At 28.7% G+C, this 19,456-nt stretch overlaps 1 protein-coding gene across 1 annotated transcript; it reads right to left on the reverse strand.

Moving 5' to 3' along the window:
* Positions 1-289: 289 nt before the first annotated feature.
* LOC124910709 (GDP-L-galactose phosphorylase 1) lies at positions 290-3,097 on the reverse strand. Its single transcript, XM_047451390.1, has 7 exons — positions 2,460-3,097; positions 2,260-2,387; positions 1,965-2,024; positions 1,627-1,869; positions 1,345-1,530; positions 956-1,204; positions 290-872 (listed from the first exon to the last, which is right to left on the reverse strand). The coding sequence occupies exons 1-7, from the start codon at positions 2,581-2,583 to the stop codon at positions 531-533; spliced, it is 1,332 nt and encodes a 443-aa protein (XP_047307346.1). The 5' UTR covers positions 2,584-3,097; the 3' UTR covers positions 290-530.
* Between the last annotated feature and the right edge of the window lie 16,359 nt (positions 3,098-19,456).

The raw sequence follows: 19,456 nt of genomic DNA on the forward strand, positions 1-19,456 counted from the left end.
TATTTGATGTTTAGTTATTGGGATAAAACCCAAATTTTAATACAAAATCAAAACATTTTATCAATAATCTAATCATCAATTTTATCCATTTAAATATCAAAACTATCATCTCTAAGCCACCTTATTCTTTCTTTCTCTCAACTCAAGACTAAATTATTCTTAAAACTTTAAAAAACAGTTTTTTCTTAATTTTTATAGAACAAGAATTTTTAAGAGAAAAAAGAGGTAAAACTCAAAAACTAAGTGCCCTAAATGTCATCAGGTTTTATCTTGGATTTAACTATCAAGAAATAAGACAATAAACAGCAGGATTTACATTAATGTCTGCAAACACATAGTACTTAAAACACTACACGAGGCCTGCGGCTCTTAAATTGAAACAATAAACTATCAAATCCGCAGATATGAGAAACTGCAGGATTCAACAGAAGCAAACCAAGCAAAGTTCGCCTTATTCTCAAACACAATGATAGGGTTCATAATTAGGCATCATATTAGAAACACACACTTAAAATAGGCAACAACATTACTCACTGGATAACAAGACATTCTTGGCGGTTGGTGGTCTTGTTATGTCCATCGACATTCTCAACCGATTCAGATTTCCCATCTAGAGGCTCTTCTTCTGGACCAGAGTTTCCATTCTCAACACAAGAGATGGTTTCAAATATAAGAGCTTTTACTTCTTCGAACCTCTCCTCAGAAAGTGAAACCTCAGCTAAGAGCCTCCATGCATTCTCCTCTGAGGCCTCGTCGTAGTCTTTTTTCCTCTTTAACACCATATGTCCACTTATTTCCCATACAGCAGGGTTTACTTGAGTATCGAGTAGTTCCTCGCTTACTTCTCCCAGTGCCTGCTTCTCTGCATAACACTGTGATTCGAAATATGGAAAGGTTATTATAACCCTAGATAAGAATTATAGATCTATATTGGATTGCTTATTCGAATTATTACCTGAGGCAAGAGAAAAACGCGCCTGCCAGAGTCAGCTATAAGAACATTGTGAGGTATGTTGTTGTTCTGAAGACAGATGCAGGAATCTGAGACAGCATCCGATAAGTCATTGAGGGTATCCCCTCCTTCAAAGACAAGACCTCTAACCGGGTAGTTTAGCAGCTGAGAGATACCCACATTACCATTTACCATTGTTATCTTCTTAGTAGAAGCTTTCTCCATTGGAAATGGCACAGCCAAGTAGTAGGCCTGGTTTTGCAAAAACGATTAAACTTTTTTCATAAGATTTATACACAGTTAACTACAGGAAGAACCCATGTCACACCATGGAAAAACTGCTTCAAATGATTCAATTCTTGAGCAAATACATGGTTATGAATGTAAAAAACCTGAAAGTGAAGATGATTGATGGTAGCAAATGCACCCAAGCTGTTGTATCCCAAACGAAAGTAAGGGTTTCCAGCTTCAGCTGCCATGTAAAGGGCGAGCAAAAAGCTTTCCCTGTCAATCCTCTGAGGCAAACATTCAAAGACCCGGGGAATCAACAAGACATGCCCATATTCGATAGGGCTAACCTGTTAAGATACACACACACAAAAATTAGTAAAATTATAATGATCTTACTTGGGAAGAACTTGTGCAATTCTTTATTAATCAATCAATCATCTTACATTAATGGCCACAACACTAGGAGCATTTTCAATGTCAATAGGAGCATTGGGGAAGAACTGAATCTCATCTTCTTCACTAGCTTCAAACTGGAACAGCACCTCTTCCTGTCCAACTTTAGTGAAGTTGAATTTGCTTCCATCGTAGGGTTGAAGGACCTTGTCTACACGAAACTCAGTAGGCCTCTTCTTAAGATGGCGACCTTCATTCAGCTGGGCAATGAAGCCATGTTCTCCAGGAATTACCTATATAATAAACAAGCAAAAACCATACATACAACAAATTGAGTTATGATTCATGAATAAACAATTTTTACTTGAAGATATGCAAAAAGTAAGACCTTAGATTCACAAGCTGTAACGTCATAGCGAAACAACCCCTTTTGCATTCGATCTTCCCACTGCATATTTAAGGAAACGCAGATATCAAACCAGATGAATATTTAATGACAGAATTAGCAGCAAAGAGGAGGAAGAAGATAAAGAATTATGTTCCTATTCTTAACAAAGTTTCTTTCTTTCTTCTCTAAAACTCAACTATGGTTTCTCATCTTCTATTTTCTACATAACCAAATGGTGTCTAGTTAAGATTGACATGACAAAAACATAAAAACACCAGATCTGAGAGATTTTTACCTCTCCAAGGAGAAGGGAATCCAAAAAGGGAATAGTTGGTTCTTTGTCATCGTGATCAATCACATCCTTTGGAAGAAGATTATCACACTTAAGAATCTTCTTGAAGGCATACAGAGGCAGCTTCGACCCTAATTTCAGTAACCCACAAATTTCAGTAAACATATTCATCAAAATACTTGAACAGACATTTCATCGAATACCTGAAAGGCAACATTTCTGAAGGCAATTCCTACCACAACCACCAGCCTGACGAGCACCTTCTTCCCCCTCTTCCTTTTGATAATTCGAAACAATAGTAGGAACCCTCTTAATTTTTAGCGACATCTTGAATACAGATCAACAAAAGACACACAAACACAAGCTCAAAGAAATAGATCGAGCGAGAGAAAAGTAAAACAAAGCGACGTAGACCTCGAAACAGAGAAATTATATTAGCTTAGATTAACTTAATAAGACGCAGACAGACAGGGCCTAATCTAATAAACGGAGAAGGAAACGGTGAGGAATGAACCACCGCCGGCGAGGAAGAGGAGGTCAGAAGGGCTTCCGCCTTCTGAAGGTAAAGCACCACGTCCTCCGTGCGGCGAAGGGTTGGTCTCAATCACACAACCATTGCGTCGGACAGATTGAACATGAAATAAGGACCGGGAAACTCCGTATATAGCCGTGATTACAACTTGTCGGAGTTGGGTATTACCCCCTCCAATCAAAACTGCAGCTTTAAGAGTCTTTCTCACTGAACTCCGACGACTATCCGTCCGCTAATGTCACCCACCCGTCAACGATAAGGAATTTTACACAGAAGAGAGAGAAAGTGAATCACTTTGAGAAGACGAAGGAAGACGATGATGAACGAGAGTCTTCGATTGAAGATGTTATATATAGAAGAAATGTGTCGCCGTACGAGCCAATGAAAAGGGATCTTATTTTATACAATAATCTTTCATTATTTTAATTATTTATTTCAAATTTAAGATTCATTATTAATAAATTAATTTATTAACTTACTATAGTAAAAATAATATATATATATTACCCAAAATATTATTCAAATTAAATTATTTAAATAATTAATTTGAAATTTAAGATTCATTAATAATACATACATGGAATAAGTTACTATAACAATAAAAATATATTACCAAAAATATTATTCAAGTTGAATTATTTAAATAATTTAATTCAAATTTTAAAATCATTAATAAAATATAGAAATTAATTTATTAACTTACTATATTAACAATAAAAATATATTACCAAAAATATTATTCAAGTTGAATTATTTAAATAATTTAATTCAAATTTTAGAATCATAATAAAACATGGAAATTAATTTATTAACTTACTATATTAACAATAAAAAAATATATATTACCCAAAACATTATTCAAGTTGAATTATTTAAATAATTTAATTCAAATTTAAGAATCATTAATAATACACATAGAAATTAATTTATTAACTTATTATAGTAAGAATAAAAATATTTTACTCATAGAACGGAATTATTAAGAAATTTAAGTTAAATATTTATATATTGGTTTATTCTACTAAAATTTCAAATATATATGATTATTCAAAAATATATATATATTCATACATTTTCAAATTAATTATTTAAATATAAAAACACTAACAACTTTAGCTATGTATGAATAAACTTTTTTTTGTTACAAGAAAATAAATAAATCTAATTTATAATTTGTTTTAAATGAAAAAATATTTAATTTGAACAAAGACATTTAATGGAAAAGTATTCATTCCATTCAAAAATTAGAATAGGATATGCTTGAAAACAACAAATTGTGAATAAAACTAGTAAAGGTGAATTTGGTCTATTTTTTAATTAAATAAATAATATTTAATTAAATTTGAAAAAAAATCATGAAATTAGGAATTATGTTTTAATGAGAATCCACTCAGATAACCAAACAAGTCTTAATGATTTAGCACAAGTGAACTATCTGTTGTATGCTAACAAACCCACCACGTTATTATTAATAACGTCCGTATAAATTTGGTAAGCTTTCTGCGGTGGCAATTTCATTTTCATTTTTTTAATATTATTTTTTATTCACTTTATTATCAATTATATTATTAAATTTACTAATTAAAATAATTTTATTTCTTTTAAAAAAATAATTGTATCATTATTTTAAGTCTTTTTATAAAATAAATATATTTTTTCAAAATAAACACCAATCAATCTTAGGATGCAATTGATGCATTGTATATAGAGAGTTTTTGAGATAGAGAATTAAAGGTGTTAATGCATGTATAATTGTGAAGTTTAATCCAATTTATTTTATTTATTTATTATTATTATTTTTATAAATTAGCACTACATTACATAGTCATGACTTTTACTTTAATTTAAAACTTTCAAAGTATAAAAAATATATAAATTCGTTCGACTGTTTTCAATCCAAAATTGACTTGTTAGAGATGATTTTTCTCCGGTATGACCGGTAGTTGACCGAGGATGGGGCGGGAATGGTATTTATATTTGTATTCTCTACTCCGACTCTGTCCCAATCGCACCCCAATTTTGTCTCGAACACTATAAACATAATTAAATATATAAAATTATCAATATATTTATTTATTATATTTTATAATAATTTTAAGTTTTTTTTATAGAAATGTGAATTTTCACTATATTACAACATATGAATATTTTTTAACTCATCATTTTATCATCTAGTTAGTTGGAATAAGGTTAAATATTTTAAAGATCAAGAAGGTCTGGATATTTGAGATTTTATTTTCTTTAATAAGTCTTTTCTTTCAAAATAGAGTAGTAGATTTGCAACGGAGCCAAATAATCTTTGGGCATCGATAATCAAATGTAACTATGTAAATGATTGGCTTTGTTGGTTCACCAAAATGTCTAATTATCCAGCGAGGTGTAACATTTGGATGAGAATTTATTCTATGTGAAAAAAATTTCGTGAGCAGTCTAGATTCTTTATGGGGATGGTTATTCGATTAGTTTTTGGGACGACAATTGGTTTTGTGTCAAAAGTCTATCAATGATTGTAGTTGTTGAGAAGTTTGGACTAATACGACTGATATAACATACCTACATATTTGAGTTATCATCTTAATTATTTTTTGATGCATTATTTGGTTGGAGAGAAATCGTCGAACTTTTAATGCTTGTAGTCGTTCGATATGTATCATTCATAATGCTATTATTATGACGTTTTATGAGATTCGTTTCGAAAATTCAGTATAGTCTGTCGGAGAATTATCGTTTTTCTCAGGGATTTATGAACTCGTTAACTTATTGAGTACTGATTTTTCTTTTTTTTCTTTTAGTGTCACGCTTTATCGTTATATTTAAACGATTTTTTTTTTCATTTTTAATATACGTGGACATTTTTCAAATATATTATAACATATATCATATTAAAAATCCATTTATATAAATATTTTTTTTAAATAATATGGTATAAATAATGCCCCGTGGGGATTTTCTGAAACCAAACGTGTGGATGGTAAATGCAATCCCCAATTCGATCAATTGTAATCTCTAGTTCTAAGTGAGAATCGAACTAGTAATAATTAGTGTATTGCGAATCATTTTTGTCAATATTTGAACTACCTTAGGGTGGTTATTTAAGTATAAAATATATATAATTTTGTTAATATAGTTTAAAAAATAAAAAGGTAATCTCAGGCAACTTCAAAGTTGTCAAAATCGAGAGTTTACATAGAATCGTTATCTAGTTGTAAACTCGTAAAATCTAGAGTTTACATAAAATCGTAAGAGTTTAATTTGAAAAAATAATAGTTATATATTATTAATATTTATATATATAATTAAGTATTTTATACTTAGTCAATTTAAAAAAAATATTTATTTTAATATAAAATTAATTAAAAAAATAATAATAAGTAAATAATACTATACAAAATTATACTTACAAAATTAATTATATTAATTTATTTATTTAAATAAAAATAACTTTATTTTTTAATTTTTAAATATAAATTTATTTTTTAAAGTAAAATTGTATAGAATCGTAAAATCGAAATTATTTATAAACTTGTAAAATCTTATTATCGTAAATTTAAAATCGTAAGAGTTTAAATATTTAAGAGTTTACTTAAAATTAGAATCGTTAGTCTAATGTGAAATCGTAAAATCGTAAGATTTTAAGAGTCAACTCGAGATTTTGACAGTTTTGAGCAACTCATCTTATAACTTTCTCCACAATTCCAGTAATTAAATTTTATGAATTTTTTTAAAATAGATTATGAAATTAGTTATAATTTTAATGAAAAATCAAACTTAAAAATTGTCCTGAGTTAATTAAATAAATAAAATAACAAAATTCAAACATGAAAGTTCATGAATAATTGATTTTTAATGTATTTATATACTGTAAAAATGTGATTTAATGAAATGTTTTTTTTTTAAATATAATTAAATTAATTCAAAATTGATTTTTTTATTTATGAAAGGCAAAATAATGTTTACACGTCATGTTTGTAGAAAAAGAAAATCAGATAATGTGATTATTGCAAGCTAGCTAGGAATACTACAAAGCATAACAAATTATTTTGCGACATTATCATTCCTTTATTTGAATTTTTCTATTATGCTTCCTAAACTATTGTGAGATTTTAAATATATATGTCCTTGAACTTTAACCTAACACAAATACACCACCATACTATATTATAGTTTTCAATTAAGCCATAAATGTCAAGTTGTGATCTAGAAGTTAACTAGTTATATTTCTTCTTAGTGACATTTAACAAGGAAAAAATGTCTTTAAATTGATGACCTATATAATTATCAAAACATTTTATAGAAAAAAAATTGTTATGACAAAAACATCATTAATAAAACATTCTTCAAAATAATATCAAAACAACACACAAATATTTACAAATCACAAAATTATAGAACCCTAGAACATCTCAATATGATGGATCTAGATTTTAGGATTGGATTAATCTTGTTTATTTTCAATTGTTACTCTATGACAATTTTGAAGTTCAAGTCATTTCATGAACTCTCTTCCACCATTTATTTAGACTTGTTATTATTTATTTGTATAAAATAAGTTAAAGAATACTTATTACCCTGTATAATGTCTTTTTTTTAATTAGGAAGTGATAATTTGACCAATATTTTGAAATTTTCTTTTAATATTTGAAATTTTTATCGTTACATAGCCAATTGAATATCGACTTAATATAACTGAATGATCGTATTACTTGTTATTATTTATTTATTTGAAAATTTTCCATGAATATTAAAAAAATGGAAAAAAAATCATTTAAGCACAAAAACAAATAATAACATTAAAAAGAAATATATATATATATATATAATAAAAATAATATTTAATAAGTTATCGAATTCGTAATTATTCGAGAAGAACGATTAACTCCCAGATAAACTCTACTGACTTTCCTGAACGAATCTCAGAAAATGTCATAATAATAGTTTTATGAATAATACGTATCGAACGACTACGATCAAAAGTTTGTCAATTTTTCTCAACAACTACCCAAAGAATAATTGGGATGGTAGCCCAAATATTAGGTCTGTCATATCAGTCGCATCAATTCAAACTTTTTACTAACTACCTAAAGACTCAGGCATCACCAAATAAATTACAGTAATACTTCACAAAAAAAAAAAAATCAAATAATAATAATTTATTAATAATGCAAAAGTAAGTACTACATCATTCACATTGAGAAACAAAAGTGGGTTGAAATTATATATTTTATTTTTTGAGTTTTACCTTATCTTTGCCATATGGATGAATAAAAATAGTTTTATCCTTAGAAAAAAATAAAATGGATAGTACTTTGTTATGGACCCGGAGAGTCACATGACTCACATGAGGTGGTGGGGGAGAGACATAAACCAAATGGTGGCAATTCATTTGTCATATGAATTATTTTGATATATTTGTCTGAATAATTAAAAGTAAAATAAAAATAATGTTTTCAAATCAATCAAGGCCGAATGTAATTATTTTCTTTAAATTAAAGAGAATTATTTAATAAAATATAAATGTATTTTTAAAATTTAATAATTAAAAGTTTTTATATTTTTAGTTGTAATAATAATAATAATTTAATGTAATAATTGATTTTGAGGTGGTCCAAGAATGGTCCCTAGGGAGTTTGTAGTGGAGTTAGACATTAAATGGAGAAATATTTCGCTGCGGACATGTCCATCCGAAAGCAACACGTGTCAACTTCTTGACGTTATAATTGGTTCAGTATTCCAATCTCATGGGAGAAAGTTCCGCGTGGTTGATGATGGGCCCCACAATAATATATGTAAATCTTTTATTAATTTGGAAGCAAGCACGTGGCTTCATTTGCAACAAGTTTTTTAAAAAATATATATATTATTTTACTCACCCAATTATCACGCCCAAGCACAATTAAATTATTATTAATATTTTTTTATAAGAAGACAATTAAATTATTCAATTAGTATAAATGTATAGTACACTCACGTTTTTTAAATTAACTCTAATATCATTATTAGTCTAAGAGTTGTATTAATTTAATGTATTAGTTAAGTTAAATGCGGCTATATGTTTGTTTTGATATTATTTAAGTTATTAATATTTGCGTGTTTTATAGATTTACTTTTTTTCTATAACTTATTGGCTACATATTTAATTATAATTGTTAAAATTATTTGTCTAACTTAAGTGAAAATTATAGTTAGCTTTTTATTATTTATTATTATTATTTAATATATTTTGAGAAATTAGCAAGTGACACTTCTGATTAGTTAGACAAAATTCTTAAAGCTTGTTTGGAATATTTTGAGAAGTTTGAGTAATTTTTATTTTAAAAAACTTAAAATACCTTGTTTGATCCTTGGGTTTTTTAAGATATTTTTATCTAAAATTTAATAATCAATTCATTAATTTAATTATTCTTTTTATCTATTAAAATATTAAAATTATTATTTATTTAAAATTAATTTATCATTCAATTCGATGTAAAAAGAGAAAAAAGTAAGAGTATTTTAGTCAATAAACACCCAAAATTGTCATTTTTTAAATGATCAAACATTCAAAAAAAAATTAAAGATATATGTATTAATATATAGTGATAAAATAAATTATTTTTTAAAATAAAGAGTATTTTAGTTAATAAATTGAGTGATATAATTAATAATAGAGTAGATAAAAAAACATTTTTTATTAGGATTTGATTTTTATAAAAGAAATTCAACCAAACAAGGTCTAAGACAATTTTATTTTTATTTTTGTTAAATTATGCATAGATTAGGAAAATTTTCATGTCCTTAGAAAATAAACGGCTGAGATTTAGATTTATAAGGACCAATTAGAAGTAGGGAAATGGAATCTTGTGGTGGGCTCATCGGCTGTAGTGCCACCACATGAAAGCAGAAAGGTTTTTGTCTTCTGCCTCCTTTCCTTTTTTTCCTCAATTGGCCAAACCAGCCGAGCCAAGCCAAGCCCAGCCTGCTGAGCTCGGCTCATCTCAGCCCATTTAATTAACACATGACTTCTTTCTATCCACGTTTTTTCCGTGGTGGTTAATTATCGTTTTGTTTATGTTAGTAGAAATACCTAATTAAAGAAAATGTTTTTAATAACATTTAAGTTCACATAAATTTTGTTTAAACTCTTAAATATATATATATTAATTTTAGAAAGTAACATGATTCCATACATCATAAGCAAAAATCAAAATTAAATAAGAAACTTTTAACATCTTAAACAATATTAATCACTAAAATTATTCTAATATAATTTAAATTTTTACGAATTATAATTCATACAGAATGAGATCAATCAAAACTCAATTAAATTATATTATTTATGGGTAAAAGGCATGCATACCTAACTAAATTATTCATTTATGTTAATTACTCTTAAATAAACTAATATGTAGTTTGTGCAAATGCACAAGTAATAATATAAAATCAAGAAAAAAAAATTACGATAAAAATATGATAACATTTTTATATATTCAAATTAATCACAGATTTCAATCCGGCAATCCGTAAAACGTCTAAATTTTGTGTTGAAATTAAAAATATAAAGTATTATTAATTTAGTTGGTTAAATGATTGTACTTATTTTGTTAGGTTGCAAGTTCGAAACATACCTATGTTAAATTAAGTTAAAGAATGAAAAATGGGGAATTAATTAAAAGGAAAATAATTAATTAAATTTAATTAAGAAAAACGTTTTAACTTATTAAGATGAACTTAGGATAATAAAATAAAGTTTAATCAATACGACGTAATTTTGATGATGCGCTGATAATTGAATAAAACTAAGTTCTGCAAATGTTTAATGCGCAAGTAGAGCTAATAAGGCATTGGCAGTAGTGTTGCCAACAATAGAGTCGACATCAGCAGTATGAAGAAGCACTAATAGCAGCCTGAAAAAGCGTTGACAACAGCCTTGCTTCAGCAACAGCCTTACGCTAGAAGCAGTCTGAAGAAGCGAACAACAGAGTTGCGTCAACAGTTGTGTTACACTAACAACAAACTGCCACATTAGCTTAAGACGACGAAATGTGCAACTGCACACCTGTCGTACAATCATCAGAAAGATGACACGTATCTACGAATGAGATTCGACTGTTGCTACGCTTCAATATAAAAGGGCATCAGAGTACGACGACGAATTTTCTCTCGGTCAATTTATGATCCCTGAATCTCTAGATTCTCGGTCAATTCACGATCTTTAAATCTCTAAATTCTCGGTCAATTCACGATCCCTAAATAACTGGTCTCTCGATCAATTCACGGTCCCTAAATATCTAGTCTCTCGGTCAATTCACGTATCCAAGAATTAGATTCAACCGTTGCTACACTTCAATATATATAAAGTCTCCAGAGTACAACAACGAACAACTCTCAACCAGAATTCTTGATCTCTAAACTCTCGATCAATTTACTCTCTCTCTAGTTCATCTTTCATAAGTGTTGAGTAGCACCCCTCACATGCTTCTAAGAATGAGATATCAGAAGTTGTTGAACAATGTTCCTCCCCTGCCCCTAAGAAGGAGCTTTCTCAGGAAGTTATGCAGATCTCTTCAAATTCTAAGCCGGAACTCAGTTCGACTACCGATAAACATCTTTCTGCATCTTGGCAGCATTCTCTCTCTTTTAAGCAGAAATCTCTTCCTTTTGAGAAGCAGTCCCCCCTGGATGCCTCTAGTCACTCTGAAGAACCATCTGTGATTATCAAAGAAATATGTGCAGATATTCAAGGGGTTGATGGCTTATCTCAAGCGCTGATTAATTTGCCCTCTCCTCGGGCATCTTCTTCTTCAAAAGATTCAGCATCGTTCGCCATTCAAGTAAGCACACATATTTCTCCTCTTTAGATCCTTTCAGTCGGTTCCACTCTAGAAAAGTCGACTCCTCAATCTCTAGAGGAGTCATCTCGAGGAACGGTGGATCTTCGTAGTATCATCCAGGACACCATTGCGCCTCTGGAACAGAGTATTGCAACCATCTTTGGTGAACTGGAATCCCTCAAGGAGCAGTCGACTGTTACCTCAAAAGCTTCGGCCTCGACATATTTGGTGCATGATAATATATCCTTAGCTAAGCTTTTTGGAGTTCTATTGAGGTAACGATCATCAAGGAGTCCATGACTAAACTGAAATCTATTATGCTTCAAACCTCATCCAGCCAACACGCTGATCTCTCCGCAAAGATCAACACTATCGGTATGCAGATTGCCAAAGTGACGGACTTCCTCAAAAATACAGCATACAATCGTATAAAAGATGTTGATGTTGTTAAAAAGGGGAAAGCGGTGGAGGGGAAAGATCAGGTAGGGGAAGCCTGGACAAGGGTGGAGATAGCAGAGGAAGCCAGCTGAAGGCTCAAGCTACAAAGGGGAGAATCTATGAACAATTTAAAATGTTTATTTTTATATATATTTATGTATATTTATAAATATTATCCTTAGTTTTTCCTTGATCTTATAACTTAATTTTAATATCATCAAAAAGAGAGAAATTATTAGATTAAGTTAAATAAAGAAAAAAGGGAAATAATTAATTAATTTTAATTAAGAAAAACGTTTTAACTCATTAAAATTAACTTAGGATAATAAAATGAAGTTTAATCAACACGGCGTAATTTGGATGATGCGTTGATAATTGAATAAAATTAAGTTATGCAAATATTTAATGCGCAAGTAAAGATGATAAAGGTGTTGACAGCAGGGTTGCCAACAGTAGAGTCGACATCAGTAGTCTAAAGAAGCGCTGATAGCAGCCTTGCACTAGCAGCAGTCTGATGAAGTGAACAGTAGTGTTGCGTCAACAGTTGTGTTGCGCTAATAGCAGACTACCACATTAGCTTAAGACGACAAAATGTACTACTGCACACCTGATGTTCAACCATCAGAAAGCTGACACGTATCTATGAATGAGATTCAACCGTTGCTACGCTTCAATATAAAAAGGCATCAGAATACAACGATGAATCTTCTCTTGGTCAATTCACGATCCCTGAATCTCTGGATTCTTGATTAATTCACAATCCCTGAATCTTTGGATTCTCGGTCAATTCACGATCCCTGAATAGCTGGCCTCCGGTCAATTCACGTATCCAAGAAATATATTCGACCATTTTTATGCTTCAATATATATAAAAGGCTCTAGAGTACAACAACGATCAACTCTCAACCAGAATTCTTGATCTCTAGACTCTCAATCAATTTACTCTCTCTCTAGCTCATCTTTAATAAGTGCATTCTGTAATTCATTTACGCTAAGCTGAGAGATAATTTACTATACTATTTGAGAGTATATTCGGTGTTGTAAGTTGAACAGAACCTTGTATGTTCAATAGAGTGTGGTAGCTAAAAGTTCAGAACATGCAGCTGTTAAGACTTGAGTTCTAACTGGGTTTGTGTAGAGGTTATACAAATCAAAGTCTTCTAGTGGAATTTTTCTAAAAACATAAGAACGGGTGATGTAGGAGTTTTATCTCCAAACATCCATAAAATCTCGTGTCATTTCATTACTCTTTCTTACAGTTTTGCATTTGTCGCTTCAAATTTAGCAAGCACTTTCCGCACCTGAATCCGTTCAAAAGCTTGCAAAAATTTGTTAAAAATAGAAACTAATTTTAATTTCTAACAAGATTAAAATTGCATTGAAAGTAAAAATTAGCACAACAACATTCAACCCCCTTTTATTGTTGTCACCGATTCTAACAACATATAACATTTTTAATTTTATTTTTAACCGTTTTAAGTTTATGGGCGGGTCAACCCACAATCTGACACAAGTATCTATTTACTCTCACATAAATATCCAAATTAACCACAACTCTCGACCTGACAATTCAGACTATTTAAAAATTTAAGCATCATTATATATATATACTAGCATTTAGCCCGTGCATTTGCACGAGTAATCTATATATATATAATGATGCTTAATTTTTAAAGTGTCTAGATTGCCGGGTCGAGAGCTGTGGTTAATTTGGATATATATGTGAGAGTAAATGGATACTTTGATCGGATTGTGGGTTGACCCGCCCATAAATTTAAAACGGTTAAAAATGTTATAAGTATGGTTCGAACTTGTCACCTAACAAAACAAGTATAACCTTTTAACCAACTAGGCTAATAACACTTTATATTATAAATCCAACACTAAATTTGATGAATGCGGGACATTTTAACAATATAAGTTTAACTTTTTAACTAACTAATCTATATATATATATATATATATAATGATGCTTAATTTTTAAAGTGTCTAGATTGTCGGGTCGAGATCTATGGGTAATTTGGATATATATGTGAAAGTAAATGGATACTTGGATTAGATAGTGGGTTGACCCGCCCATAAATTTAAAACGGTTAAAAATGCTATATATATGGTTCGAACTTGCAACTTAACAAAACAAGTACAACCTTTTAACCAACTAGGCTAATAATGATGCTTAAATTTTAAAGTGTCTGGATTGTCGGGTCGAGAGCTGTGGGTAATTTGGATATTTATGTGAGAGTAAATGGATACTTGGGTCAAATTGTGGGTTGACCCGCCCATAAATTAAAACGGTTAAAAATGTTATAGGTATGGTTTGAACTTGTAACCTAACAAAACACAAGTACAATTCTTTAACCATCTAGGCTAATAACACTTTATATTATAAATTCAATACCAAATTTGATGAACGCGAGACATTTTAACAATTTAAGTTCAACTTTTTAACTAACTAATCTATATATATATATATAATGATGCTTAATTTTTAAAGTGTCCGGATTGCCGGGTCGAGAGCTGTGGTTAATTTGGATATATATGTGAGAGTAAATGGATACTTGGGTCGAATTATGGGTTGACCCGCTCATAAATTTAAAACAGTTAAAAATAAAATTAAAAATGCTATATGTATTTTTACCGTAATATTTTTTTCACGGTTTTTTATATTATTACTCGTGCAAATACACGATATACATTTTAGTTTAACTAGTTCTCATATTAAAACTGCATAACTATGAAGAGTTGTATAGCTAACTCTAAAGAATTAATTATAATTTTCAAAGTGAAATATATATAAGGCCTTGTTCGGTTTGGGTTATTTAAATAACCCAATCCACTCAAACATCTTTTCACTTCCCCTCTCATCTATCACATTACTCAATTCATTACCCAAAATACTAAAATACTCTTTATTTTAAATTATTATTTATTATTTTATTATTATATATCAATACCCTTTAAGTAATTTTATCAAAAATATTTTCATCTCCTCAAAATCATCACCAATCATTACTCATTTTCTCCCTTTAGGTTATTAGAGTAACCCCAATCCGAACAAGGCCTAAATGTGTAGTGAAATTTTGTTATAAAAATGATTTAATTAATAATGTGAATAATACGACTAAATGCTAAATTATTTAAAATTAATGATTATAATTCAATTGGCCAAACATAACATGTTATAATTTAAAACATTTTCTGATTTGTCACATCGCACAATAATGCTGCCAAATTTGTATTATTAATGTGTAAACATCAGCCACTTTATAAAATTGGAGAGACATGCACATGATTTATTGAGAAGTTTGAAAAGGAAGATAAGTAATGAATGATTTATTATTTTTATATTTTAATTCAAATCTTCACAACCGAATAATTAAAATATATATATACATATCAAATATACTTCAATTATTCTAAATTAAACTAACTCTTTAAAGAAATCATAATTATTTTGAGTTGTTTTTAAGAAATTTACAAAGATATATATATATATATATATATATATATATATATATATATATTAAGTTGGTCCTTTAAGGACCTAACTATAGGATTATTTTATCTAATAATAGTAAGGTGATTAAGAAGTTATAAATTAAGGATTTTTAATAAACAAGTTAAGTTTTTTTTATAGAAAAAATCACAATGAAATAATCCCACTTTAACTTAGGTTTAGTTCGGATTAAAATTTTTCAAAAATTAAAAAGTAATTATTAATGATTATTTTGAGGAGATAAAATTTTTTTGTTAAAAAATTTAAAAATTATTAATATATAATAATATAATAATAAAATATATAATATTTTATATTATTTTGGTTAATGACAAGAGAAATATGAGATGATAGGTTTTGAATTGAATTATTTAAATAATTTAAATTGAAGACTTCTTTATATATTGAGAATTTCGACTTTTTAGATCAAATTATTTTAGTTTTATAGTCTAAAAAAAAATTAATTATATTTTTCTATGGATGACAATAATTGTGAATTTGTGACCCCAAAATGGTATTAATTCATTGCGTGGGGCCAACCATTTTGATTGGAAGTATAAGGCACTTGCCTTATTTATTCCTAACATATATTTATTTATAAAGAATTTTGTATGAATTTTCCAATTTAACTTAAATTTCTTTTATAGTAAACATCATATAAAATAACGGTTTCTCATTTAAAATAGTAATAACTTTTATAACTTTCTTTGCCCATCACATCCAAAATCTATGACGTTCTTCTTCCATAATTGACTTAAGTGAAATGGTTTGGCTCATAATTAATTAAGGTAAGAAAATAGTATTACCTTAATAAAAATAATTAGGTCAAACAAAGATTTTATTGCGTTTAATGTAGGTCTTGTGAAAACTTACTCAAATTAACAAATAAAAAATGCATTAGGCATAATTAAGATTGCAATTTATTGAATAAAATCAATAATAACTCAAACTCATAATTTGTTTTAATATTATTATTTTTAATTAAAGAGAATTAGGATGACAACTACCGTCATGTCTCGTTCGTTCATTCAAAACGTTTTCGGTAAGAATTGACCCGTGACATTTTGATTTTTTAGATCGACTTTTTCCAAAAAATATATTCTCAATATGTGTGGATTGTTTTTTAAAAAAAAAATATGTTGAATTGGTCTACTTTTATCTATTCTTGTTCATATAGGATTGAAAAAGACATAATAAATTTTATGCTTTATTTTTATCTTCAATACTTTAATTTTTCAACATAAGGAGGTAATGCTAAAACAAACAGGATCCAATAAAATAAAATGAATGGTCAAGTGAAATGAGTGGACATATTAACTCTTAGGTGTAGATTTATTTAATATTTTTTTTAATGTTTTGATGCATGCCTTAGTATTTTCTTTTTGTTTAAATATGAATATTTAAATCACCCTATGACTGTTAGTTTTATTATACCATTAAGCCGACCTATATAGGGATTTTTTTTTAAGAAAGACAAAAAAAAAAAAAAAAAAAAAAGAAATTAAAGTGATGAAACATTTAAAAGTGAAAATCAAGATGAAGGGACTGAAATTGGGAGATCAACAAGTTTCCAAAGCCCATGAATGGTTGATTTATCGTCCATGCACAAAAAAAAGGTGCGGGTTGAACAAAATCACGGTGCACAAATTGGTCTTGGAAACGATATCGCAATCAGTGCTTGGAGGATTTATCTGTCTCGTGACTAGATTTTTCTTTATTGCAACCATTTATTGATTCGACCCATAGAGCGAGTCCGTGAGAATGATGAACTTTTTGTTCGACCAATTATAATAAATTATTTTTTATCAATTTTAATTTGAACATATTATTAAAAAAAAAACTTTAAAAATGAAGAAGAAGTTGCATCTAGGCCCAACACTTTTCAACTCTAGACAGACAATGTCTACAAGGCCTTCTTACTTTCATGTGTTCATGCTATCTTGAAGATGCAAATTATATTCTCTTTTTGTTTTGTCCACTCTTTGTCTAACTATAAGTGGTGGGCTTCAAATAATATAGGAAGTTCTAGAATCTTAGATATATTTTAATTATTTTTTTATTATTAAAAATATGTAAGAACTACCTTATAGTTTTTTTTTTAATATTTTCATGTGAAAATTAAAATAATAATACTTGATTTTGTATAATCATTCTTGTCACTTGAGTTATGACAATGAACGGTTTCTTTTAATATATATTTATACTTTTATATTTATATATAATAATTTTTATTAATTAGTAAACGTTATTTAGTCTAGTTAATTAATATTGTGAAAATATGTATTATTAGCTTAGATTCAAATAACTTTGGTTAAATATTAGACATTGAGTTATTTTTTCGCGGCATTTAAATGTAGATTTTCTTTTGCAAAATCATAACATGAAATACGTAAGAATTTATAGTTAATTTTTTTGGATTTTTTTTAACAGATGATATGTGCGTAAATAAAATGTTATAATGGTTAGTCGTATGTGTCATTAAATGTTGAAATCTACAACTCACTTATTTTTGCATTGTCGATGGGTGGCTAATATTTGAAGTCTTTTGTGGAGTATTATTGAGATTCATTGGGTGATCTCTCGAGTCTTGGGTAGTTGCTGAAAAATTTGGATTTATGCGACTAATATGACATGTCTATATATTTAGATTATCATCCAAATTATATTTTGGTGGACTATCTGATTTGAGGGAAATCGTCGAACTTTCAATGATTGTAGTCGTCCGATGCGTATCATTCATAATATTATTATTATGACGTTTTCTGAAATTTGTTCAGGAAAACCAATAAAGTCTGGAAAAGAGTTAATAGTTCTTATCGAGAATTTACGAGTTCAATAACTTATTGAGAAACGTTTTTTTTTAATTTTTTTTATATATAATGTTTTGTAATTATGTTTAAACGATTTTTTTTTTAACTTTCATGAACCTTTTAAAAAATAAAATTGGAATTTAATCGTGATCCAATAAGTTATGTTGGAGACCGTGATAATTGTTGGAAGATTTTAATAAGCAAACTAACAAACAAGGCTAAAAAGATGGGTCTTTGTCTTTTTTATTTTATAATGGAAAGAATTAAGTAAAATTGAAAAAACAGTTGATTCATTGAGTACTTTTGGAGGAAAATAACTTGTTATTCTTTTTGTTCTATTTTGAAATTTGAATTTTTAATTAATTTTTCTTCAATCATTTAGAAAAATGTTATTTGTTGAAAAAAAGTTTACTAGTTTTGTTTTCTTAATTAGTTATTTAGAAAGTTAATAACTGTTGGAGTTACTTTTTTTTTAATTAATAATTTAATTCTCTAAGGTCGGCCCTGTCTTTAACCCGCTTATATGTCATAAAACATTATTAAAAATATCCAGAAAACAAACTAAGCCTCCTTCGGTAGTTTGGTGTGCCTTTGGTTGGGCCTGTTTGGGCCTTGGGGATTTTTCATTTAAATGAAATTACAAAATTTAAATTATTAATTGTATTATTAATAAATATAAATTAAAATGAATATAGGAGACATGACAGCAACTCCCCCACTACCTGTAAGTCTGTCTTAAAAAAAATATATATATAAATGTAAAAGATAGAATTGAGAAAGTTAAAATAAAAAATAATGTTCGAGAGTATTACGTAGGTCTCGAACATGATCATATTTGGGAGTATTCCATCGAGAAATTTGATCAAATGACCCTAAAACTAACCCTCCTCTCAAAACTAACCCTGACAAAATGTTTTTTCAAACATAACACTTTTTAAATTTTTTTGAAGATTTTACCCTTATATTTTTTTTATTCGAGTAACCTCTTTTCCCCCACATTTCACCGTTTCCTTTATCTCTTCCCCCGCGACCGTTGCCCTCCCGACCCACTCCCCCGACTCCCTCATTTCTTAGTTAACCTCCGCGAACGTTCGCCATAGGACGCAATGCCGGA

Source organism: Impatiens glandulifera, chromosome 7, assembly GCF_907164915.1.
Source record: "Impatiens glandulifera chromosome 7, dImpGla2.1, whole genome shotgun sequence".
NCBI classification, from domain to species: domain Eukaryota; kingdom Viridiplantae; phylum Streptophyta; class Magnoliopsida; order Ericales; family Balsaminaceae; genus Impatiens; species Impatiens glandulifera.